Source organism: Phaenicophaeus curvirostris, chromosome 3, assembly GCF_032191515.1.
Source record: "Phaenicophaeus curvirostris isolate KB17595 chromosome 3, BPBGC_Pcur_1.0, whole genome shotgun sequence".
NCBI lineage: Eukaryota > Metazoa > Chordata > Aves > Cuculiformes > Cuculidae > Phaenicophaeus > Phaenicophaeus curvirostris.
In genome coordinates this window covers 63,327,608-63,354,407 of record NC_091394.1, presented here as the reverse complement: position 1 = coordinate 63,354,407, position 26,800 = coordinate 63,327,608, and the positions used below count along the sequence as shown (strand labels likewise).

General features: G+C 37.9%; 1 protein-coding gene across 2 annotated transcripts in view; it reads right to left on the bottom strand.

Moving 5' to 3' along the window:
* The window catches only part of CSPP1 (centrosome and spindle pole associated protein 1), a 64,716-nt gene that overhangs the window by 10,312 nt on the left and 27,604 nt on the right, over positions 1 to 26,800 (bottom strand). Inside the window, exons 13-27 of one of the 2 annotated variants that reach the window (XR_011337183.1) lie at positions 23,927 to 23,941; positions 22,821 to 22,993; positions 21,833 to 21,951; positions 20,167 to 20,245; positions 19,724 to 19,844; positions 17,747 to 17,894; positions 13,151 to 13,303; positions 10,774 to 10,886; positions 9,500 to 9,649; positions 8,131 to 8,277; positions 7,220 to 7,324; positions 6,069 to 6,135; positions 4,513 to 4,633; positions 3,660 to 3,809; positions 3,307 to 3,447 (exon numbers count right to left, since the gene is read on the bottom strand). Coding sequence is in view for 1 of the 2 variants with exons in the window: in XM_069854206.1 (XP_069710307.1) it covers positions 3,307 to 3,447; positions 3,664 to 3,809; positions 4,513 to 4,633; positions 6,069 to 6,135; positions 7,220 to 7,324; positions 8,131 to 8,277; positions 9,500 to 9,649; positions 10,774 to 10,886; positions 13,151 to 13,303; positions 17,747 to 17,894; positions 19,724 to 19,844; positions 20,167 to 20,245; positions 21,833 to 21,951; positions 22,821 to 22,993; positions 23,927 to 23,941 (1,798 nt within the window). In the remaining variant the exon portion in view is untranslated. The remainder of the gene's footprint in view (positions 1 to 3,306; positions 3,448 to 3,659; positions 3,810 to 4,512; positions 4,634 to 6,068; positions 6,136 to 7,219; positions 7,325 to 8,130; positions 8,278 to 9,499; positions 9,650 to 10,773; positions 10,887 to 13,150; positions 13,304 to 17,746; positions 17,895 to 19,723; positions 19,845 to 20,166; positions 20,246 to 21,832; positions 21,952 to 22,820; positions 22,994 to 23,926; positions 23,942 to 26,800) is intronic. The other variant, XM_069854206.1, reaches the window with a different exon arrangement.

The following is a 26,800-nucleotide window of genomic DNA, read 5'->3' as shown; positions in this document are numbered from 1 at the left end:
ATCTAGTAAACTTACCCAGTGTGCAGCTGACCTTCTGTCTAGTATCAAAAAAACACAGCACACGGGCTGCCACTTCTCCTGGACTGACAACCAGCCCATTCCTGAAACGCTCCACTCAAGAGGAGCAATATCATCAGATGTGCTCCTGTGCCTTTCCCTCCTATCTCCAAAAATAATAATTTCCAGAAGTCTGGAAAAGACTGCCTTGCAGGCATACAGAAAGCATTTAAGATATTTGGGACATTACTTTCTCAGGTTATAGTTCCACTAATAGTCCACATAGTTCTCTTTTGCATAGAGAAGAGAAAAGAAAGAAAATGCATATCAGAGAGAAAAGAGTATATAGAGCAGGTAAAGTAAAGAACACTTACATTTAGCGTGGGAAGACAGGTAAAGCCTTTGCCACTACAGCCTATAATACGACCCACAGTACAAAAATACTGTTGCTTTAATTCATCTTTCATTTTGCCTTAAATCAGACAATAAAACCACTCATCTATTTTCAGTGAGGGGAAGATGATGAACTTGTCTCTGAGGAAAATATACTGGAAATAGAGAGATACACGGCAACTCATTAATTCTCTTGCTCAGTACACAGTGACAGACTATAAACTTAAATGATGTTGTAAAGCAGTAGGAGAAAGAAAGACAGAGGAAAGGCTGTTTGGGGATCCTCAAAGCATCAGTGGAAAATTGTTTTAAAAATCAGCTGCTTGTTTACTAACTAATCTAAATTGTCTGAGGAAATGCATCTTTAGGTTGTTAACCATGTATGCCTGCATTATCCATTTAGCATTAGCATATGTCTAAAATGACTGCTTGTCCTTAAAACTGAATGAAAAAATGCAAATTTGCTTTGTAGCTGGTGGAAGTTCCTCTCCAGACAACATTAATTTAAAAATTCTCAGACTGGCCTGTTGAAAATTATTCTAATGGCAGAAAACCAAAACCAAATCCCACACAGATGTCAGCTGAATCTAGTGAGTTATTTTTCATCAGTTGAGTCAATCTCACTAAGGTGAAGACTGAAGACAACGTTATACATTCCATTTAGACATTAAATGATATTGTATTACAACAGCTTGTCATAAACACAGAAATTGCTATGGATAAGCTTATGTGCAACTGTAATGTTTTGTTATCCATAAACGATATTGCCCACATTGCTTGAAGACCAGCACATCTGTCCAAGATGGAACAAGAATCGTCTTCAACACTCACCAGGGTAAAAAACAAAATAACCTGCAAGTAGTTGTCACTTTTCACATCTTGGTATTGGTTTTGTTAATCTTACATATGTGTCTATTAACAGGTAGCACAAACAAGCCTCTGGCATAAGGGGTTTTTTAGCAGTATGGAAAGGTGTAACTATTCTCCTTTCAGGTGTGTTTGAGGTTGGTTTTTTTTCTGTCCCAAACTTTCATCTCATCTCTGAGGCTAAAAAAATCATAGAATAGTTGGGGTTGGAAGGGACCTTAAAGATCATTTAGTTCCAATTCCCCTGCCGTGGACAGGGACACGTCCCACTAGATCAGGGTGCCCAAGAATGTCTTAAGGAGAAATCTGAAATTCTACTGGGTGTCTGTGGCAAGGAGGGGGTTGCAGGAGTGGCATCTGTGAGAAGATGTCAGGGGCTGCCCTGTGCCAGGCAAAGGCAATACCACAGCAGAGCCACCGCAGGACACTGCTGAGCCCATCAGCCAAGCTTCTGGTGCCTCTGTGAAAATATTAAGAAAAGGGCAAAACAAAGCATGGCAGTGAGACATGAGGACTAAACTGTGAGAAACAACCCTGCAGACACCAAAGTCAGAGAAGAAGAAGGGGAGGAGGTGATCCAGGTGCTGTAACAAAGATTCCCCTGCTGCCGCTGGAGGAGATCATGGTGGAGCAGATGGAAAGGCACAAGGAGAAAAGATCAGCAGATAGGAACTGCTATGTACTGACCAGAAGTCCTGCCACCTCATCCACAATCTCATGCCACTCACTGCGTCGCTGAAGGGACTAAGCATAACATAGGATGTGTTCAAGGATGGGGAGCAGGGTGTTGGGAGTAAAGGACTGAAGTTGGGCCTGGGGAAGGGCACAGGAAAGCTGTAGTTTTGATGCTTGTCTTTTTGTTTCCTGCGACCAAGTAATTTAATTTAATCAGTAATTAAATATTTATTTACATTGATAACAAATTAGGTTTTCCCCAAGCTGAATCTGTTCTGCTTGCAACAGCAATTTGTAAGCAGTCTTCCTGTCTGTCCCTTGGCCAACAAGCTTTCTCTCTCCTACTTCCCCCATCTGGCCAAGGTGCATGGGAGAGGGGACATGAGCAGGCAAACAGCTGGGTAGGAGTCCAGCTGCTAGCCAAAGCTAACCCATCACCACAGAAATAAAGCTACTTTCTCTTTAAAGATACAGTCAAGCCAGCCTGAATTACAGAAACACACGCTTTTAGGAGAAATTTGTATCTTGCAATCAAAACTGAGACCATTTATATAGTTGCAACTGTAACTTCAGTTGAAGCGACTCTTGTGATATTTTTAAATCACATCTAAACCAACTTGAATTACTGCTCTTTCATGACTGTTCATAAAAGATATTCGAATGACTATTACACAAGGAGTTAAGTACAGCATACAAAAAAGGGGGACTACATTTACTTTTCCCTGCTCCTGTAATACGTGGCCAAAATATTTTACTGTGTTAGGATGTTAATATTTTACTATATTAGGATGATCCCTATCAAGCAAAAGAAGCAACATTCTATTCTAGAACCTCAAATTTGTTTTCTAAAGCAAAGACTGTTTATGGATACAGATGCCTGAAACTTTGAAATTGTCAACCCAAGGCTATGGAAATAAAAGAAATTTCATCCATTTCAAAGAGACCAAGGTGCAGACACGCTGGCTGCAGTTTAAGCAATTCACAGTTTCACAGCTATCTCTTTCTTCACTGAGACCTGAAGAAATGCTACAAGGAATTTACCTGCTAACATTTCTATCACAAATCAGCTGAAGAGTTCTACTGCTCTGTAGTTTTATTTAAAAAACAGTAACCAAGCTACTTCTCTTGCACTTGTTCAATTACTTTCAGAGAACCAGAGAGAAACAGTCATGGTAATTTGAAAAAAAAACAGCATTCCATCTTTCAATGCCTTACATTATGACAGAATTTCAGCATTCTCCTGTTTTACTCTTTTGTGTTGCAGTGCTGGTATTGAACTTGAAAGAAGTAAAGCTGGAGCTGGTGTTTCTTAATTCTTATCAAATACAAAAACAAATAAATAATTAAAATTATCCTGGACCGCTCATTCCTTACCTTCTACCCCTCTCCGCATTCTCATTCTGTCAAGTTTCTTCTGCTGCTCTCTCAACAGTGCCTGCTGTTGAATCTCTAGAGTCTGGTCATCTTTTGGAGGATCAGGATACATGTGCCTCAAGCCCATACGTGTTTCTGAATCTAGAGCAAAGATAGGAAATTTAAATTTTTCCCTAAACCAACATTGCTGAAAAACATTTTTAAAGAATTAGCTACAGATACAAAGTCACCATTCAAAATAATGATGAGCCACTTAGCAATTATTTTACAATTTTACTATATTAAAATATATTTTCTGGTAAAGAAGAAACAGAAAGTTACACAGAATCACCATCAACACCAAGAAGGTCTACCTGCCTTTGTATTTAAGTTCATTAAATTCCCGGATATTCTGTATATTGACAGGATCTTGTGCCTCCTTTGATGAAGCTCGCCTTACTGGAGCCTGCAGACGAAGCCTGGCCCTCTCAAATACGTCCTTGTGATTCTTCTCTCTCCTCATACTTGAAAATTGTAAAACAAGCAGAATATAATTTAACATTGTAGTATGAGTGGGTTGCATGGAAATACAATATTGACAAAGCTTTTATCCTTAAATAAAGCTATTAAAACAGGAAAATAAATTAAAAAGTAATGACACTGCATGTTGCGTTATAAAAAGGGATAATATAATTAAAATCAAAAAAACCCTCATACTTTATGGAGTGGAACTAAGACTGATAATCTTAAGAGTATTTTACAACTAATTGGTATGATTAACTAATACATTTTGGAAGCAAGCCTATTTTCTTTAAACGAAAAGGGTACGATTTTCAATAAGAAAAAGTATTTCCATGGCGGTATGCTATTCGTAAGTATATTCAGCAGCAGCAGAACTGCAGTTTATGAGGAACAAATTATGCCCTAGGAACAAAGTTAATGCGAGAAAGTTCTGCTTTAGACATCTGGTTTAGACCATTCACCAGGACAGAGTATTGCAGCTCACAATCTTACCAGCACAGCCACCCTTACACCACACCTCAGTAAGATATTTGGAAAAAACTGATACATATTAGAAAAAAAAAACAAAACTATTTTATATACAGGTTCTCTCATTGTATATTCATTTCACTCATATATTAGCCAGCTAATACTAGCTACTTCTACACAGTAGCTCAGAGCTCTCGTGCCAAATCTAACTTTTAAAATTGAAGATAAAATTCTGACCGTGTAACTGGTACATCATCATCACTGGCCATGTTTAGCAACTGTTCCTGCAGTCGCCTCTCTTCACTACGAAGCTGCTTCCTCATCTCTGATAATTCATTAATCACATTCTTTCTTTCCTCTGGAAATAATTTAAATAATTTAAAAATAAAGAGTGTGAGAGACACTTTTCTGCCTACCTCATAAATGTAAAAAAAAAAAAAAGATACCATGAACTGCTAATTAAAACAAGGATTATAGAAACACAAGAATCACAGCATTTCATACACTAGAAATTAGGTCAGAGCTTGTATTTTGAGACAGCACAAGGACCAGATCCCCCGAACAGCAGAAAGCATCCAGACTTCAATGGAAATATTTTGTTGTATTTAAAAAAGGAAAAGCTATGAAATAAGAGCAAGTCAATGCTGCCAGAAAATAGCATTATTTTGAAATTAGCAAACCTACAGTCAGAGGCTGGGGACAGGAATGATGGAGTATCAGCAAGCACACAACCTCGTTTCTGTTTCCTGACTCAGCAGTGGGATACATGTATGCCCAGTGCAGACTCTTAAGTGTTCAAGAGTTTTAACTTAACACATACTGTTAGTATGTGCTTATGTTGACTTTTTAGGCCTACTTTGTGTCTAAGCTGGTTTTTGTGGTCAGGACAGCATTCCTTCACAAGATAAAACTGTTTCTTAAATTCTTTATTTTCCAAATAACAAGCCTAATAACTTGATGTTTTAATGACTTTCAGCTAGAGTCAAGAGCCCAGCAGGCAAGCAAGTTTTACTAGCTTAAATCCTCAAAATAAGTTTTAATTCCTATGTCTTGATTTCTCTCATGACAGATGGTCTGAGCCAATCGACTTCCAAGAGCTGCATTAAGAACCACTCTGCCTTCCATTTAGCAGAAGAGCCATAACTCCGCAGAAGAGACACACATACTGACTGCCAGGGGTCAACATTTGTAGGTCATCATTTACTGTTACATTCCAGGTGTTGTTTCTTTTTTACTTGTAAAAAAAGAATCAGAAGGAAAAATACTGCTTCCCATGCACATATTGCCAAGATAAATAACATGTGAAGGGCAAGGGAGACCCTCTCAGCACTTCCAATTTTAAAACGAACAGTGAAAGCCAAGAGGAATGAACAAAGAATTAGGCAGATTAACAAAGGAAAGTGGAACTTAAAGAGTTAGAACTGCAACACTCAACACATTGTTGGTCTAATCCATTACTAAACCAATCCAAACTCTCCCATTTTGCAACGTTCTGCTCACAGGGGTCGCCACTGTCCTGACTGAAAGGTCCAGCTCTTCCCACACAGACTATTCCATTATCAGAGTTCTTGCAAAAGAATATTTCCTGATGAAGACACATACTAAACGCATTTCTGTTTTCAATTAATACTCAGATGTACGATTATCAAGAGACTGATAATACTAAGACAGACAGAACACCAACACAGAAATGCAAACTTTATAAGAACTCCTTTGCAGGCAAGGAAGAGAACTGCAACAGAGAACAATTTCATTGTAATATAAAGTGAGCTTGCAATAAAGACAATACCTACCAAGTGCACGCAATTGATTTCTTCTAGCAGGGACAGGCGGAGAAGGAGGCCTTGGTTGTGGAGCATCCTAGTGATCATATTGAATATGAAATGTTAATATGTCAAAAGAAGAAAATATAGCAGACATAAGTACACTTTATTTCATCATTTTATGTCAAATTTACATCAACTTCCGCTACTACTGGAAGATAGAATAATAACGTTGCATGCTGTTAAAGCCCAAGGTTTTTTAAATCTGATCTTTAAATGCTTAATCCAAATCACTATGATAATACCAATAACTGTTCAGAGACCTGGACAAACCTATACCAAGTACTGCAAAGACACAGAAACAAAGTGACTTTCCTCCAGAGCATTTTAACATTTAGAGAAAGCAAAAGTTTTAAATAAGTTTCAAAGACTTGAAACATTTTCTGAAATTGCACTATAAAGTATTTTGCCAAATTATCATTTTCATGGCAAATTAACTTTTTAAATTTTTAGCCCAGTTCATACAAACAGCTGGTAAAAAAATCCATTTCTAATAAAATGCCAGAAGAGTAGTCCAAAATTCAAATATCGTACACAATTATTTCATCTGCTCTTCACAGGAAAACTTCATTTAAAAAAAAAATTGTCCTAGGGAAGATAAAAATCAAGTGAAAGAAATGAGTGGTCTCAGAACCACTACTGTAACTCATTTGTTATGCAAAGAGGAAAGTGAAGTGTATTAGGATTTATAATTTTTATGTACCTTCAAAAACATAATGGTAAAACAACACGTCTGTAGCTAGGAATCAACATTGAGCTTCATGCCTGAGCTAAGTTCTTCTCTGAGTGAACACAGAGTGTTTCTGGATGATATGTAAACTTCTAGATCATCAGACCCTTGGTAAGGGTCTGGACAGAGCATGTACACTCAAAAATGAGGTGCTCAGCCCTACAGAAAATGCACACGCAGAAAAAAAAATAACACATCCCCAAAAAATATTTTCAATACTTTGAATGAAGTTCCACATTAACTTTCAGAGCTACAAGACTGGCTATTAGAAAGCCTGTCTCCAGTTATTTGTGGTATGCTAGTAACAACTGGAAACATTAAAAACCTGATAGGATTTAATACACTGTACTGTCTTAAATAAATCAGTAAAAGTTGACAATAAAAATCATACTTGCGTGTTGTAAGATATATGGCTCTCAGCAGAGGGAATCCTTTCTTCTTTTCTTATTGATTTGTTCTGAAGAGCAGGACCGATGGGAGAAGGCTGCCTTGAAAACTGCAAGGAGGAAAGCAAGACTGAAATCATACATTCCTACAGATACTGAATAAAGTTATTATTTTTGACATGAAGAGTTTTGTTAATATTTTTCATTTGATTGAAAAATGCTTTTGCTTATATTAAACGAATTGTTTTTCTATTTAATTGGCCTTCAACTCTTAAATGCATAAAAAATTGCAAGAATTATTTAATATGATTTTTTGTTTCCTGTAATGTAGTTATTGAAATTTCTGGTTAAGTTACATCTTTTTTTTCCTCTAGACATGCCCATCTTAGCTGCCCATTTTAGAGAAATGACACAGAAATTTTAGAAGAGAAATAGTTATACAATTTACTTAGATTTTGTTCATCAGAATTCTACGTGATGGACTTCTTGCATGATCCAGGCCAAAGAAAAATAATGAAATTACAAAGGACATAATCATTAGAGATGAACAGTCCTCCAGTCCTTTCAGTTATGTAACTTTGTTTTATTTGTATTTGGACCTCAGCAAAAGCAGGCCACGTGACTTCACTGCAGATATAAAAACCAATTACAGAGTGCAGCTTGCTCTTATTTATCTTGGTTTTACTATTTCTTTAACGCCAATTTGATCAGCAAGATAGGTCTCCACTGCAGGATGAGTTTGTTATCTTTCAATCAGCTGTTCTCTACATGCACTAAACTTACCACAGCTTGATAACCTAAGAGGGAAATAATGCTGAAGGCAGAGGTGTAAGAAATTATGCCATTTCCTTAAAATTCAGTTATTCTTAGAAGTTAGGAGGAAGTATTTGCATTTAAGAAAGTCACTGAAGCATACCATCTTCTTTTCCTCTTCCATCTTTTCTTTCTCAAAATACTGTCTAAGTTGTTCATCTTGCTTTTCTTCTTTTTCTTTTCTTCTTTTTTCTGCCTCTTTTTTCCTTTCTTCATCTAATCGAATTATTTCTTTATTTTTTAATCTTCGCTGTTACATCATAAACATTATTAGTACATACAAAAGACTCAACATTATTAAAGTTTTGCTTTGGTTTTCTTTAAGAAGTTAAAATTGCACATGGAAGTGATTAGTGTGACATGAAAAGCTATTTCATTAGGCTGACCTCAAGCATTCAAATCAAAAACTATACCATGCAAATATTGAACACCTGCATCCCTGGCTCTGCTAACATCATTTAACAAAATTCCCAATAACTTCAATAAACAGTAGGTTTCTGACCCCAGAGCTGCTGCCAGTTCAGGCTCAACTGTAGGAGTGATTTCCAAAAATTCAGATTCAAACAAAACATACTACAAAAGTGCACTACCCTATAAGCCCACAGAGAAAATTTTAGTCTTGTATCTGTGAAAACAACGATACCACCTAGCTTCCCACTCTCTACTAGCCCAGCTTTATTACCCAAAAGGCAAGACTCATCCAACTAACTTGCTCGTAGTAGGAAAGAGAATCTAGGATATAAGCTTAGGGTTCTGTCTTAGAAATCTTGATGCCCTAAATCCTGAACTGATCTTTCATAATCCCGCAGGGTAGTGAAAGATTCTCCCATCTCTGATGGCCTTCTGCCCTTCTCCTATAATTATTTGTGAGATTCTGAATTATGCAAATTCATTCCATTTTCCAAGCATGATAAATAAAGTTTTGGGTTTAGAATTAAATCATAAGTTTACCACCACAAAAATTATTCATTAGATTTGCTTGGCATTCTTCCAAAACAAGCAGTATTCTTATCTCAAAGATATATCCTGGCCAATTCAAAAAATGGCTTTACAAATTCTGAACGAATGTATAGCTACATTCAGAATACAAATAATTGCAGGAAACCTAGATTTAAGAGGCTAACAAAAAAAATTAGTTTGTTTTTTCATGTACCAATTTGACAAAGCTTTTCATTGGCCTCACCAACTCTTTAATTTAGAAAGTAGAGCACCACTGTCAATTATAAAACCACAGAATTTTTCTTAGAGTAATTAACAGTACTTCTTCAAGTGGGTTGCATACCATAAAAAGAGAGAAGTATGTGCTAGTTAATACTGAGAATTTCTACCTCTCCTGCGGCTAATGTAGAGCCATGTAAAAACAAGGACCAATACACAGGACAGTTCTCAGTTTACCTTCTTAATCTAGAGAACAAATATCACAAAGGGTTAGTTTAGGATGTAAAAAAAGTCAAGGTATCAAAACACTATACCTCCTCCTCTTTCCTTCTTTTCTCTTCTTGTTCATCTTCATATGCTTTTTGAATTCTCAGCCTCTCTTCAGCTATTCGTTTTTCTTCTTTTTCTTCTGCCAGTCTAAGTTTTTCTCTTTCTGCTTCTTCCCTGCGTCTCTTTTCTTCGATCTAGAGAATAAAGCAAAAAAGTATTCAAGTGTAAATAGCCAGCAATAATCTGATGAATAACAATTACGATTGTGATCTTCTATGGACTTTTACAGTACCTACTTGCACAATCAAAGACTCTACGGAGTAAATGAAAAAATGCCAGGACCAGTCTTACATTTCAGCCTCAAAATTCCTTTTAAATGAGCTGACATTTTACTGTTTCTGTTTGGTCACTCTTTACTGAACCACTCTTCAGTAAGAACACTAATTATAAATGCTACCAATAAAACCTGAATATTTCCTAAAGCTTACTCTACTCTGGATGTGCTGGAACAATCCTTGTCTTCACTGATTAAATTATGTAAGATGGAAAACCAAACCAAAAAAACAAGACATAGCAATTATCTTTTTCCTTTCCACAATTATAATATTTTCAGATACAGCACTGACTTACTGAAGTCAAAGATTTGCCCATTCTTTATTCTTTTTGGTAGAAACCTCCCCCACATATATTCTTTCCAATATACATGGAAAAAGCCTTGATCTTTTCTAAGAGATTCACATCAAACTATTGTATGACATTCAGGCTCTTTGAACTTACCTGGGATTTCCTTGATAATGATATTTAATTATTGTGACATACATGCACATATGCAAAGAAATACATACAGAAACCAGTAGAACAATCATGTTTTATATAACCATGAATAAGTAACTACATTATTATTGTCCTACTGATCAGCATTTCTTTCTGATGAATACGCATTTGTATCATGTATCCTTCCAATGGCGAACATCTGTCTTTCTTTACATATTTATGTATGCAAACTTGTACTGTGTGCACCATTTCAGAGCTCAATACTCTATTTAGAGAGCTGTGCTTAGGAAAAAAATAAAAGACAATCTAGATTAATGAAGCCAACTATTAATAGCCTTATTTTTATAGGCATCGCTTATGTAAGGCAAAAATCTGAGATGCAATAGCATATGGCTCTTAGTATACCTCTTGTGTACAGAATCTGGCTACGATTGGATAAGGTCTTTGCTGAGCAGTATCTGATTATTTACTTTTGACTGTAACCTCTCTTATTTATTTTTTTTTAAATTTATTTAACAAGATGACAATTGTTGCATTCATTCACCTGTAGACGAAGAAAGTTCTTGTATGACTCTTGTCGCTTAAGATGCTGTGGAGATGGTGGTTCACCAAACACATTCCCTCGAGCAAAAGGAGAAGTCTGTGCAAATGTAAAACCTAGGGGAGGAGACAATGCGGAAAAAAAAAAAAATTACAGATAAGAGACAAAGCAAATTTAAGAGAGTGAGCCAGAGTGAGGAAGCAGGAATCGGAGACACTTGTTTCAAAAGGTATTTTATGATAGTCATAATTCAAGGCTACAGCTGAAAACAATAGCTGTGATTATAACTTCTTACATTGTCTCTAGAACGCTGTTTTTGAGTTGACCTCAACTGTTAGTTGGGCAGGTTTTAACTGCTCAACTAACAATGTCCAAGCCATCTCTATTTTTAGAAAATAACACCTATAAAAGGCATATATTCCACTGTCCAATCTACAGTTTAATATCTAAAAATGTTACCTGTAAGTTAATTAGAATAAGAGAGATTTTACATCTCATAACTCTACTCCTTGTAATTACTCTGCTCTAGCAGAGTAGTTCTGTTCCTTAGGTTTATTCCAACCTTGTGATTCTGTGATTCACTCTAAAAACAAAATATTCTGTCAGAACAAATGTTTAGGTAAAATAGCAACGGATGCTACAAAAAATAGCCAAAATCTGGCTAATAAAATTCTAAGCAGTCAGAAACTTTCATATTGCCAGTATAGGATCTCTTCCACACTATGAAGTGTCAGGTCTCTTCCAGCTCAACAACTTCCTCCCCTGTACTGGGAGCAACAACAGTGGGGAGAGCTTATTGAGTTATTCTCAGCCCTGAATTATGAAAGCATCATAAACATACAGTCCCAAAAGCTCTAGAAAGGGGAATTAGCTCAGTTACCGCACAGAACAGGTTTTGAAGAACAAGATCCCTACAAGCAGAGGAGAAAAGAAATAAGTGAAGGAAAAGTAGAGTAAGCCACGTTAACTTGTCACCTGCCACAGCATGTTCTTCACTCCTGTCTGCTCCAAAGGACAGTGCCTCAAGAATGTGCAAGAGCCACAGCTCTGCTGAGCTGAACACAGCTGTCACTGTTCTCACCCAAGTGAGATGAAAGCAGATATATACACTTACTCCTGCAGGAATGCATATGGTTACTGCTACTGCCCAGCTTTACGAGCACATGCCTGCATAACCAAGTAGTACACTTTGAGGTTAGTGCTGTTTTTCATTGCATAGAATCATTGATCGGATACTTCCAAAATATAACTAACTTTAAATGTGGCTTTTTCAGGATGGATTTATTTCACTCAGGATACTTCCCATGCAGAAAGTCAGAATAAAGTTTATATACCATTTAAAAGGCATGGACAAAAGACACACAAGTTACTGTGGAACGTATAGAGGAATGAACTTACTGTGTACTAGCTATTACCCTGAAAGTTCCTCTTTAATGGGATGGTGTTAGAAAACCAACCAACCAATCACCAAAACCTACACAAAGCCACATTACTGTCTGACTAATGAAATGAAAGGTGCAAAAATATGAAGTTCCACTGCTGATCTGCAACACCTTCTGATCCAAAACAAGCGGTCTAGCCAGAGGGCTCTTTGCCATTCTGCATTATTGCTTTATTGGCCTTGCCTGTTTCACAGAAGTAGATCTATGCACCAAATACAACATAATTCTTTAAACTGAAGTGCAACAGTTCAGGCAAGAGAAAGATAAGCAGCACATAAGCTGACTTGAGGAGACCACCACCTATCCTGATCCTGACCTTTGCCCATCCCAGACTTGGGATAGGTCTGGAGTACCACAGCACTCTCATGCAGACATCTCACAAAACATAAAAAGAGAGAGAACCATGCATTTGGTTTTAAATAGGAAAACAAAATAAAAAAACCTAGAACCTGGAGGCAGTGCACAGGTATATATAGAGACCTGATTTACCTGTAATTTTCTAGAACTTACTAACCTAGCTACTGTCCCCATTTCAACTCCACTTTCAACATCACTGACCTGCAGACCCTCTTCCTCTTTTATTCCATCTTCTCTCCTACTATGCAGTTGTACTTTACTGCGTCATTTAAAAGTGAAAAAAAAGAAGTATGTATGAAGATCTGATTAGGTAAAATTGAACCTGGAAAACTAATGTACCGATTCTAACTGTTTAGTGTTTAAATAGTTATTATCTATCATTACGGACAAGACAGATTTGAAAATACATTTTCAGTGCACACAGTGACAGCAACCAAGAAGTTTGGGAAAGAAGCATGACACTGACTTCAGAGGTAGAAAGCACTAAAACTATCATAGGATTATCAGAATGGAGTAAAGAAACTAGAGAAATCTGATCACTACAACTTATTTTAGAGCTGTAATACAGTATTCTTAAAAACCTGCTATTTTATTTGTAGACGCTTCAGTGTTCTCAGGTCTTGGGGAGATCAAACTTAGGTCAACAGATACAACGCCCCCTTTATCTTCATATAGTCTTGCCTCTGGATTACGAAATGCATCTTCATTTTGCTTGTGCATCATATTCAAGTCCGCTAAAGGAAATGGGAGATAACCGTTAATAATGTTTTATTCTCACAAAAGGCATGTTGACCCTAGATTCTCAAAAATACAGGTATTTTTGAGCAGACTACACTTTTCCTGGGTATACCAACTACGGGAACAAAATATTTTCACAAATACAAGAATTTAGAAGCTATGGGTAAAATACTATTCACTGGGAATTCATTGATTAAAAGATATATTTTGCTGGGTTTCTTTTGCCAGGAATGATGCTTTACAGCAATGATTCCCTGCTCTTGCCCACCCAAAAATCCTACAAAATGGAAAGATAAAGACCTCACAGACTAAAAAAGAAGACTGACAGGTCTGTGTTGACAAGTATGCATCTAGAAACCATCCCTTCTTCTGTTTCCTTAGAGCCGCAAAATACTTTTCAGTTTAGTATTGTTTTTTCAGTACTGAATCTCTATTTGATTACTACGAAGCGCGACGACAACAACAATGAAGCACCAAAGTGTATTTTCGTCTTCATGTCTTCAGTGATAATGCAGGCGCAGTTTTCTGTATGTAAGCAAAACAGTGTCATCCAACATTTTCACCAATGTTTACATGGTCCTTCTCCATTACCACAAAAATCCCATTCAAAGATGCTAATCTCAGCTCATTTTGAAGCATTCACCATACTACACCCAGAATCCCTGTTTCAAAACAAAAAAGACTACACAGGTTTGAGATTATTTTAACTAGCGTTTCTGATAACTATGAACTATTGTAGTCATTTAAGCACATAGATTCCAAGAACTTTAAATTACAGCCCTCTCTGTAAAGCAGCCTTTGCATACACTGGAGTCTCAAAAGCTATTTACAGACATAGTCAAGAGGATAAAAAGATAAGTCACACTGCATTAAAAAGAGACATGGCATAAAGAGCATGCTATGTTTCACAACATTTGCTTCATAGCTGATCCATCATGCCACTAAACTATGGTCAAAAAAATAACTACATATGAAATTCAGGAAAACAGGCTAAGAAACTCCTTCTTCTTGGTTCATCGTTGACAGAGATATGGTCCTCAGGAGATACATAAAGAGCTCAAGTTAATGTAAGTGACCTATGCTTACCTGTGGCCCACTTTATGCACACCATTACAAACTCAAGAGAAAGAAGCCAGACACTTAAATGCAGAGCCTAAAGTTAGACAGAGTGAGCACTCTATCCACTCTGGGGATAAATATAAGCTTGGATACTCAACGCAAGCCTCTGAACTTATTATTTGAGCACATGATCTTTAAAAAAGCATTTAAGCTTTATCGCCTACCATCGAACTACACTGTGAATACAGTGTTATGTTGGTCAGGTGTCATAAAACAGAACCGTTATTCAGTAAGCGTTCAATACTTTGAAAAGTCTCGTTTTGTTACTAGAAGATGTATTTTAAAAATCAAATCAGAATTCATCATCATATTTCAATAACAAGAAAATCAACTTGCTTCACATCAGAAATGAACAGGTTTTAAAGCATAAGACTAATTCACTCTAAAAGTTACCACTTCCACTCATTTTGGACTGTAACTACTACCGCTTCCACTAGTGTATTCAGCTTTCTGGAAGAGGAAACTGAGACCCCACTCGATTTACTCTAGGTAATTCATTAGGTATTCTCTTTATTCCCAGATTAACTGGAAGTATTCAGATCCCTGGGGGTGAGAAAAGGAGAAGAAATTTTCAAGTCCATTTGGCTTAGCTGAAACGAGAAAGTGATTATTAAGGGGACTTCAAAAACTGTTCTGTAGACTGTGTGGAAAAGCATTCAACAAAAGAGGACCTGTGGTACTTCAGTGAAGTTAGTGTTAATAATTTTATTTTGAAATATACAACTTAATTGTGCCTACCGAGTACTATTTTTGTTTTAGATAAGATATTGCTATAGAGTTTGGCAGGAACCAGAATCAGGAAACTGAGTTTTAATGTTACATCTATCTCCCATTTACTGGAGGGATGGATGAACAACTTGCCCCAGTCATAGCTATCTATATAGTCCCATCTTGTATAAAATAGCACTTAGGAAAAAAATAATATCTTAAAAAAACATGGCTACTGTCTGACTGCTATTTATGCAGCCATTTACCAGCCATTTTGCTTGGGGAAATTTATTTTTTCCACTTAGCTTTATATATTTATTCAAACACACTTCCATTTTCCATGTCACAAGTAGAGCTTTCTAAGCCTAGAAGTGACTTCAAAAACTAAAAAGAGTAAAAAAAAAATTCTGGAAAATATTTTAAAAGAGTTATCACAATGAACTTTAGCATTTTTGTATTGCAGTTGATTCCAAGAGCTTGCTTTTCTCATTCTCCCTTTACTACTGCATTTTCAACTCATTTGGAGTTGACATATCCTCTGTTTCCCATTTTGTTCAACTTGCACGCTTTGAACAATTCTACTGAAATTAAAATAATTACTCACTTCCCTATTCATAGAGTGCACAGGTGACATTATGCGGTTAGGAAAGATAAAGCCCTGATAGAATTAAATATGTCCAGGGCAATGAGCAAAGCTTCTATAGGTACATCACTGATAAAAGGAAGATTAGGTAAAATGTGAGCCCTCTCTGGAAGAAAACAGGAGACCTAGTTGCCTGGGATATGGAGAAAGCTGACGGTACTCAATGACTTTTGCTACAGTCTTCATCAGCATTTGCTCTGGCCACACTGCTCAAGTTGCAGAAGGCAATGGCAAGAATGAAGAACCACTCACTGCAGCAGATGACCAGGTTCAAGACCATTTAAGGAACCTGAAGGTGCACAAGTCCATGGGACTTGATAAGATGCATCTGTAGGTCCTAAAGGAACTGGTGGAGGAAGCTGATAAGCCACTCTCCACCATAATTGAGAAGTCATGACAGTCCAGTTCATTTCTCACTGACTGGAAAAGGGCAAACAATCTCCATTTTTAAAAACCGAAAAAAAGGAAGACGTGGAAAACTACAGGCCAGTCAGCCTCAACTCTGGCCTGGCAAGATCATGAAGCAAACCCTCCTGGAAATTATGCTAAAGTATATGGAATATAAAGAGGTAGTGATGACAGCCAACATGGATTCACTAATGGCAGAGTGCCCAAGAAATCTGGTGGCCCTCTACGATGGGACTTCAGCACTGGTGGATAAGAGAAGAATAACTGACACCATCTCCCTGGATTTGTGCAAAGCTTTTGACGCTGTCCTGAACAACAACCTTGTCTCTAAAATGAAGAGACATGGACTTGATGGATGGACTACTCAGTGGATAAGGAACTGGCTGCATGGTTGCACTCAGTTCTGAGTTAAGGTCAATGGTTTGATTTCCAAGTGGAGGCCAGCAATGAGTGGAATTTCTCAGGTGTCAGTATGGGATCCAGTGATGTTTAACATCTTCATCAGTGACATGGACAGTGGAATTGAATGCAGCCACAGCAAGATTGCCAATAACATCAGGCTGTGTGGTCTGGTCAACACACTGGAGAAAAGTGATGCCATCCAGAGGGACCTTGACAGGCTTGAGAGCTGGAGCCATACATAACTCATGAAGTTCAATGAGGCCAAGTGCAAAGTCCTGCACCTGGGTTGGCACAGCCCCAAGCACAAATACAGGCTGGGTAGAGAATGCATTGAGAGAAACTCTGAGGAGAAGGACTTGGGGCGGTGGTTGATGAGCTCAACATGACCCAGAAATGTGTGCCTGCACAGCCCAGAAAGCCAACTATATCCTGAGCTGCGTCAAAAGAAGTGTGACCAGCAGGGCGAGGGAGCTGATTCTCTGCTCTGCTCTCATGAGAGCTCACCTGGAATACCGATTCAGCTCTAGTACCCCAAACATAAGGACATAGGCCTGTTGGAGCATATCCAGAGGAGAGTCACGAAGATGATCAGAGAGCTTGAGCATCTTCGCTATGAGGACAGGCTGAGAGAGTTCAGCTTGTCCAGTCTGGAGAAGAGAAGGCTCTAGGCAGACCTTACAGCAGCCTTCCAGCACCTGAAGAGAGCTACAGGAAAGATGGAGAGGAACTTTTAACAGGAGAATGTACTGATAAAACAAGGGGTAACAGCTTTAAACAGAAAGAGGGGAGATTCAGATTAGACTTAAAAAGTAATTTTTTACTGTGAGGGTGGAACAGGTTGCTCAGAGAAATCATGGTGGCCCCATTCCTGGAAATGTTAAAGGACAGGCTGGATGGGGCTTTGAGAAACATGGTCTAGTGGAAGGTGTCCCTGCCCATGGCAGCAGGGGTGGAGCTAAGCAATCTTTATGGTCCCTTCTAACCCAAACCATTCTGTGATACATCCGCTGGAAACAAGTATTTCTATTTGTCAATAAAGGGCTACCAGTGTAGGCGTAACATATCTGAATAACTAGGAACAGTGTATCTGAATAGAGCTTTTACAAGAGCAAGAAAACATAGATCTGAAATAGACAAAATGTAATTTTGGCAAACATACTTATCAGATTTCCTTTTGCATCTCTGAGAGGAGCACCACCACCACCTTTTCCCCAGGGGTTGTAATTCCTCATTTCTGCTTCTAACTTGGCTTCATAGTGTTCCTTCTCCTCCCTCTCTCGCCTGCGTCGTTCCTCTCTCTCTCTTATCTGAAACCAAAAAAAGCAAAGTCAGATGCATGAAAACATCGTATTAAATATAATTTTAATTAAAAGTTAATGGAGGAAGCTGAGTGCTATCATTACCCTTTCCCCCACCAATATCAAGCAAACTGCAAACATTTCACTGCCTATACTGCAGACAATGCATTGAATACTGCTATCAAAATGTGCGTGTACAGTTGTGCATAACCCCAGAAAAAACATGCAAATACACACTTAAAGACTTCCAAGTTCCAGAAATGTTCACATCAGACACTTCCAGTAGATCAAAAGTCCCATATCCCTGGATCTTATGATACAAAACTTTATACTGTCTGAAAAGTGAACAGGCAATATTACAATACTACAGCACTTTCTTCTCTCAACCTTGTATATTTTGTTTAATGAAAAATTAGACTGGACATGACCTGATGAGATAGAGAGACTCTTAATAATAAATGCCTTGGTAGGATGCTACACATTTCTACAACTGTTCATGAAATATTTTTCTGCAGCAATATGTGATGATGTATGCAAATAACACAGAACTGCCCACACCTTCCTTTTCTTCAAAATCAAGTTAAATTTACATAACTAAGTCTCTTACTAATTTAATGTAGCATTCATAAAGAGAATAGCTGTTTTACAAAGTCCAACTTCTTTTCAAAGCTTTTAAAATATTCATTGCTATTTATGTAGCTGATCTATATTAATGTATTTTTCTTAACTTTATTACTTCTGTGCCTTAGATGAATGTTTCTCTTTATCAAGCAGTCATACAGTTTTGCAAGAGATATAATGAATTAACACAGAGATCCATCTGGCCCCTTCAACTGTTTACAAAAATGGTAAGTCAGGTTTGCCTACAGGCAAAAAAAGCAAAACATATTCTGTTTCCTTTCAACCATAAGCAACTTAACTTTAAAAGGCTATACCTCATCATGTTTATCAGACTTGTATGCCAACTAGCGCAGTCTCTCATATGGCAAGATAAAACTTACTACTTGAGACTACAGTGCTAAAATGCCTTCAGAGAAGCATAAGGGCAATATCGGACACTGTTCCTAAATATTTATTTTATTGTTAATTTGACCTTGATTGGCAGCATCTCTTTTATCCCTATGCACAATCATAATTAGAAGTGGAATATTTTCTACAGCAATTACTTACCTCCACTGAAAAAATACATAAAGAACAACATGATAAGAAAACTTTACACTGAACTGGGTTCTAGCAAAATCTCTTCTGAAATAACATGTCTTATCATGGTAAAATTCATGTTATAAATATGAACTCCCACAAGGTGCAGCAGCAAAAGGCCACCGAAATGAGTAGGAGACTCAAGAAATTTGTCTAGTCTATCAACAAGGAAGTTGAAAAGAGATAGGACACCACTTACAAATACACTGGAAGTAAACATTAGTGAAGCTTCAGATTTAGTATCCAAATGATCATGAAGAAGTTACTGAAATTAGAGTGTTCCTAATAATTATAGCAATAACTCTCAAACACAATCTTTCAATGGGAACATCAGAGCAATTAAACTCATTGCTTTTAAGATGCAAGTTCTTATGTTTATGAAAATAATTACATAGAACTCCATGCCTGGAACTAATCCGTACACTGTCAGTTTTCACACACCCTCTGCCTCTGAAAAAAAAATTGGGATAGCTTACTGTCCACCTGAGGAGGTAAAATGAGCTAAAGTGGAGTCAGAGGAATGGGAGGAAAGGAGTGATGAGAAGAGGAAGAGTTTTTTACTTATAAAACAAATAAATATATTTGAAAAAGTACAAAAGTAAAAAAAAGAAACCATCAGAAGCTTTACCACTCAGTACCTGCTCTTGTAATTCTTGTTGATAAGACAATGTTGCCTCTTTGGAAGGCTTTGGTTTTTCTTCAGAAAATACTCCTATGCTTCTTTGTCTGTCTCCAGTATTCCTCTGTCCAATGTTACTTCTGAATTAGAAAATCACACATATGAAAGGATGACATCATAAGGTCCAAGGTGGGGGAAATAAAAAAAAATCCCTGCCTGAAACATTTAAGAGTGTTGTTTTCCACAGCCTGATCGTTTATAATCTCAAACAGTTTCATAAATCCATATAAAATCAGGAGTTCACTGAATTATTGTTTAGATAAAACTAATTAGAAGTTTGAAGAATTGTCTTTAACACACTTTATTTCAAAGGCATATCCGTTGTCAACAAAACACTCCCAACATGAGTAGCATATCAATAGAGAAAAATACCAACAGAATATGAATACAGATAATACTTACACAGATTGCTCTAGTGGGGCTTGGCCTAAAGGAGGATCCAGATTAGGTGTGGGTTGCATTCCCATCATACCTGTACCATCTAAACAGCAAAAAGAATTACTATTTTAAATACTTGAATATAAACATTTACCTTAAAAGAATAGAACTCACTGCTCAAACTCCATGACTACAGAATTACAAACCAGACTCTCAACTTCCATAACAAACTTAGCTAATCCTTAATGCCCACTAAAGCAAGAAACACAATGCCAAGGTACAAATCTGATTCTTAAATATAATTAAATCCCTTCAAAATTTACAAATTTCTTCATTAACACATCCTACAATGAAGTAACAAAAAGAAATAACTCGCTTAATGTGACACTTGTCTTCCTTCATGCTTTCCAACTATATCCTCTCCTGCAAGGACAGCCCCCTGCCTCTTGCAGAAATGCAGTATTTGGCATCTGTACTCTTACTGAAATAGGACCTGCAGCACTCAGCCACAGCAGGGCTTGAAATTACCCCACAAACTACTGCTTGTGTTCATGAAATTAAGAGATGCATCTCTCGAGCAATTTCACACTTTGGAATTTTAAGCAGTAGCAATATTCCAGCTTTAAAATAACCTAACTCTCATATGTGAATTTTAAGCATTAGTTTCTTTAGTGCTATAAACTGCAAGCCATTTTACCCTAGACATTGTATTGATACAAGGCTAAATAAACAACCAAAAAATAAACCACACAAAAAACCATCCACCGTGAACACTCGCCTTCTGCCCCCCAAAATAAAATCCTTCTGCGAGTTAAAACTGTGGTCCAAAAATAAGATCACAAAGAAAAGGTAAAAATGGTGCCCAGAACACCACCACCACCACAAAAAAAAGTCCAAAAAACCAAACCCCACCACACCTTTCTCAAACCATAAGTTATCAAATCTCAAGCCATAAGCTATCACATTTCAAGGTAAGGAGAAAATTACCCTGGAAAATATAAAAAAATCTAAAAAAACTTTTGCTCTTAAATCTCTAGTATTCCTGAAAATGCCCAGTGGGTAAATATCTCATACAAATCCACCAGTAAAACACTTATTACTGTAAGGAGTTTTCCCCCCTTTATTTTAACTTTTCTGTGAAGGTAGCAGAAAAACTTTTCTTAAAGTATTTCTGGGTTTTGCCCATATAAAAAGCAAAAAACAAACAAAAAAAAATCAGTCCAAACACCACACAATCCAGAACCCACACACACGCCTCCCAGGTGTTTCACTCCTGAAATCATCATGAAGCATTCAAAGGGTAGCTAAAATAGGAGTTCTTAGAAAGTTCAATTACTTCATACAGTTCCTTTAAAAATATTTTAAATTACATCTGAAATTGTTAGAACATAATTTTCTTTATAGTTTTGATAAGAGAAACAATACCTGGGAGGAGTAATGGCTAAGCAGCTGAGACCAGAGCTTGTTCAAGTGATGAACAAGATTTCTGGAAGCCACAGCCTCTCTGTTGTAAGTTGGAGAAAACAACTTCATTCAAAACCAGTATTGAAAAAGCCTGCTTTTCATTCAGTACACATTTAAGAAATAGGTTTAAATTGCTGTTACTAGTTCTACGTTATTCATCATTTAATGAGATTAAAAGCAGTCATATGAATCACTCTAGTGACCAATCCACCAAAAAGCAACTTACAATATGCAAGATTGGGATCCAAAGGATTTCTAGCCCCATAAAAGTAATACGCATCATCATAAGGTGTTCTATAGTTCTCTACCAAAACTGGTGGTGGAGGTGGCGGCATTGGTGCAAGCCTTAAAGAAAAAAGGAACACAATTTTTTTGGTTTGTTGTACAACTAAAAATAAATATCATCAAAAGAAGAAATTTTTAAAAAGATAGAGAATTCACTCTAAGAAATCTCCAGATTTAGCTCAGCCCAAGACCTCTTATTTGTGCCATGTAGGAATACAATACAATAAGCCTCAGTAAGGAATTAACCTTCCCTTAGGGAGTAGTACATGAACCCACACTATTCCAGAGAACTAAGACCATAAAACAACCACGCTTTCTTTAAATGGTTTGGTTAATGATACTTCCTGGTCACATCAGCAACAGTAAATAAAACTAGCCAAGAATTAGTCCCTGGTCAAAGGGCAAGTGGCACAGCACAGCTTCAGCCACATGCCTAAAGCTCCTTCTCACCCTCAAAACAGTTTAGAACCACAGGGTCTAGTGGAAGTTATCCTTGCCTACACTGCATTCCTGAGCCTTAATTGATACAGACCAAACTCATGCTACACCAGCCTTCTAACAATACAGACACTGCTGGGCATGTCCCCAAGCACCCTCGCAATGCGGTTCAATATTGCAGACACAGACACTGTTTCCACGGCACGACCCTTATTGTATTCAAGCATCCACTGAGAGCTGCATTCACAGATAACCCAGCCTCCCCAGATTTTTCAAAATAAACTGTGACCAGATAGACATTAAAGGTTTTTTCAGTGCAAGGTAGTTTTTTTTCTGTTCATTTGTTGTTGAATGTCAAAATGTTATTTTTATCTCCGTTACTTCCTAGGAGAAGGATCAATAGCACCACTGAGCTGTGTTTTTCTAAGCAGAAATAACATGTTGAACACCAAGCTCATTTAACATGCAACATGAATGGGACAGTGAAGCACCTGGGGGCTGTTATTTCACCAAGAGTGCTAGCCAGTCCCTTGTGGAAATCTTCATTCACTGGAGAGGCTGAAGTGACAGGCACCGGCGTTTGGAAAGCCACTCGAGGCCTTGCAGGAGGTACTTTCTCTTCAGAAGCTCTCGCTGTCAAGCCAAACTGCTTCAACCTATCTGGCTGAAGGACAAAGGAAAAAAAAAACAGAAAGAAGAAAGAAAAAAAGCAGTTACTTTGTCACTACTAGGAAATTCTCTGAACCTCTAGTTAGGCTGTGTTAATACCTGACTGGGTCCCAAACAGCCATTCAAATTTCTAGTAATTGCATTTTTTTCTCTCAAGACATTACTGGAAATCTAATACTACAAGGAAATCCAGCATGTTTATCACTCATTTACAAAACCCAGCCTCTATGGCAGGCTTCAGGAAGTGCATGGTTCTGGTATTTATGTAGGGGAAAAAAAAGCATTTACACAGTTGTCCGCAGTTGGTTTTCTACAGCCACCAGTTTCCTACACTGACAGTGTTGTCATATGATGCATAGGAAAAGTTTCTAAAACACATACCCCACCCTCCCAAAACTAAAATAGCTTATAGTCAGCAAAAAGAAAAACACACACACACTGAGACTTTTTCCAATAAACATTTCCTTGCAATATTATCTCTCTTTTTTTATTCCTTTGATTGCATTAGCTTTTACAACAACAATTACAGAATTTTGTGGTTGTTGTTTGTTTTTTTTAAAATAAAAGTATCAAATGTTTATTGATATCTGACAGCCTCAGGAGAAAGTTAGGGACAACATGCAAGTAACACGAAGGCATGCAGTCAGTTAGTTTTAGAACCATCCTATCACACCCAGAAAGTCCTTACACCAGCTGCTATGCATAAATATTTTAATGTTTGTTTAAATTAGTCAGTATAATAGAAGACCAGAAAAGAAAATCATACATCGTACAAGTAAAACAGATTTTTGTTTCTGAATTTTCTGGTCCTAACATTGTAGTGCTTCATGCATTCAGAGAAAGTAATACCAACAACCAGCTAAATATCTAACAGTAAACCATATACCCTACTATACAGAAGTATACCAGCAAAATATTAAATCTTTACCTCCTCATCACTTAGCTGCAAGACAGTATACACAAGGCAGTTAGTACTCACCAATCACCAACTACATCATTAAAATTAAAATTCTCAAAATCTACCAGAATTGAATATTTCTTTATAACTTTTAACTCTGAATTTCTAGATGCGAATATAAAATTAGATAATAGATACGAGCTACAGCAAATGAAAACCATACAGCAGTCCACAGACTTTGGTTTAACTTGTCTTTTCAAACCACTGTCTTGAGCAGAACATTTAAACCAGCCTTTCTCGCAAAAAAGTTTGATGTGAACAGTTCCCAAAGTGCCCCAGATTTCAGCTCTGTAGCTCATTTCAGATGTGACTATGGTGCTCAGTTCATCCTGGAGATTGTTTCCTTTTAAACAAGCAGTACGTACAACGGTCCGCATTTATAGATTCTTAATCAGGCATTGCTACTTAACCAACCTGTAATTAATCAACAAATCCACCAAATAAGAACCCCTCCCTGAGAGGCAATTTAAAGCTAGCAGTGACTGCTGCTTAATGAACGTAGGAGTTCTACTTAATTGAAGGCTTTCAGCTAAATTAATGGTTTTAAAACATTATACATGCCCTGGACTTGCTCTGGATATAATTTTGTTCCTACAGCAGGCACCTTGCAGTCTCTGACTGAGATGCGTACGATATATAGAGTGCTTCAGCACAGCATGCTCCTGCTCAGTCAGCTTTGATCAGACAAACTGTTCACACTGACCTTACAGCCTGCTGTGCTAAAAAAGCCAGCATCTTCTGCTTGGTTTTTCCTCTTTTCCTGCTGGCTCCCAGCTGTACGCTCCAGCCCTCTCCCTTTCACCATCTGAATCCCCAGTTAGCCAACTGACCCCTCTAAGCCAAATGAAGCAGAAAAAAAGACTCAGATATTTGTCAGCTAACCAAGATAAATCCTTTCACAAAAGCCATCAAACAAGCATCACAGGTACCTGAGGAAGGGAGGGCAGGAATATGCAGCCAGAACACTTGTCAGTGTTACAATCACAGAATCACCAGGTTGCAAAAGACATTGAGTCCAACCATTCCTATCTGCCACTAAACCATGTCCCTGAGCACCTCGTCTACCTGTCTTTTAAACATCTCCAGGGACTCAACCACCTCCCTGGCAGCCTGTGCCAGTACCCAAAGGCCCTTTCAGTGAAATATTTCTTTCTGATATCTAGTTTGAACCTCCCCTGGTGCAGCTTGAGGCTATTCCCCCTTGTCCTGTCCCCTGTCACTTGGGAGAAGAGGCCAGCACGCTCCTCTCTACAACCTCCTTTCAGGTAGTTGTAGAGAGCAATGAGGTCTCCCCTCAGCCTCCTCTTCTCCAGGTTAAACAACCCCAGTTCCCTCAGTTGCTCCTCTTAAGATTCGTTCTCCAGTCCCTTCAGCAGCTTCACTGCTCTTCTCTGGACTCACTCCAGAGCCTCAACATCCTTCTTGTGGTGAGGGGCCCAGAACTGAACACAGGATTCAAGATACGGTCTCACCAGTGCTGAGTACAGAGGGAGAATAACCTCCCTGGACCTGCTGGTCACGCTGTTTCTGATATAAGCCAAGATGCCATTGGCCTTCTTGGCCACCTGGGCACACTGCTGGGAGTGTTCTCCCTCCCCATTTGGGAGTAAGAATTTTCATCCAGCTTCATTGCTTAACTACAAGCATTCTCAGTGTCCTGCACCACATGCTGACTAACAGCATCTCACAGCTATTCATACACCTTCATTTTGTAGAAAATGAGAGCTGCTTTCACCCCTGCTGAACTCTCCAGAAATGGCACAAGTTTCTGAGTTGTAGTCTTCTCCGAAGAACAGCACCAGTGATAACTTAAACTGTTAACCAGCTGAACTAATAACTATTTTTTTCTTGCTTGAGAAAGTTACACATCCTGCATCTCTAAGAGCAGATCACTACCGCTCCCAAGTTGGGCACCTGGTGAACCCACATGCAAATTGTACTAGTTCTGTGACAAGCACTCTCTCACTGACGTTACTAGTGCTGGCTATCTACATCTTCATATGTAATCAAAATCCTTAGTACAATAATGACCTTAGTAGGGATGTGGAGACAGCAGTAACTCTGCATTCTTAAAGGCAACACAATATTAAACACCTTGCTTTTTTTCAAAATCCTATAAAAAACCCTTGTAATATTGCACAATACATTTGATAGTTCAAAAAAATAATTACAAATTTGAAAATAAAAATTGCTAGAATGAGACCAACTCAGCTGCAAAAGAACCACTTTTTTTTTTTTTAACAGAAAAAGAGCAATACTTTCTGCATACTTTACGCTCCCAGGAAAGGGTTACTAACCTGTACACGTACAGGCTACCACTAGACAGTACGTATTCTTTCCATGGTAGAATGGAAAGTATGGAAGTATTTAACAAGTGGGGTTGTTTAGCCTAGAGAAGATGAGGCTGAGGGGAGACCTTCTTGCTCTCTACAACTGCCTGAAAGGAGGTTGTGGAGAGGAGGGAGCTGGTCTGTTCTCCAAAGTGACAGGCGATAGGACAAAGGGGAATGGCTTCAAGCTGTGTCAGGGGAAGTTCAGATTGGACATTAGGAAAAATTTCTTCACAGAAAGGGTCATCAAGCACTGGAGCAGGCTGCCTAGGGAGGTGGTAGATTCACTGTTCCTGGAGGTATTTAAAAGACGAGTAGATGAAGTGCTTAGGGAAATGATTTAGTAGTAGAAAGGTATGGTTGGACTTGATAATCTCAAAGATCTCTTCCAACCTACGGATTCCATGATTCTTTTTCCCCTCTACAACATTTCCACATGGCCACATCAATACAAAATGTCTGATAACTTCTGTAAAAATATTTTCCTCTGAACCTGAAAGCATGGGTAATGAGT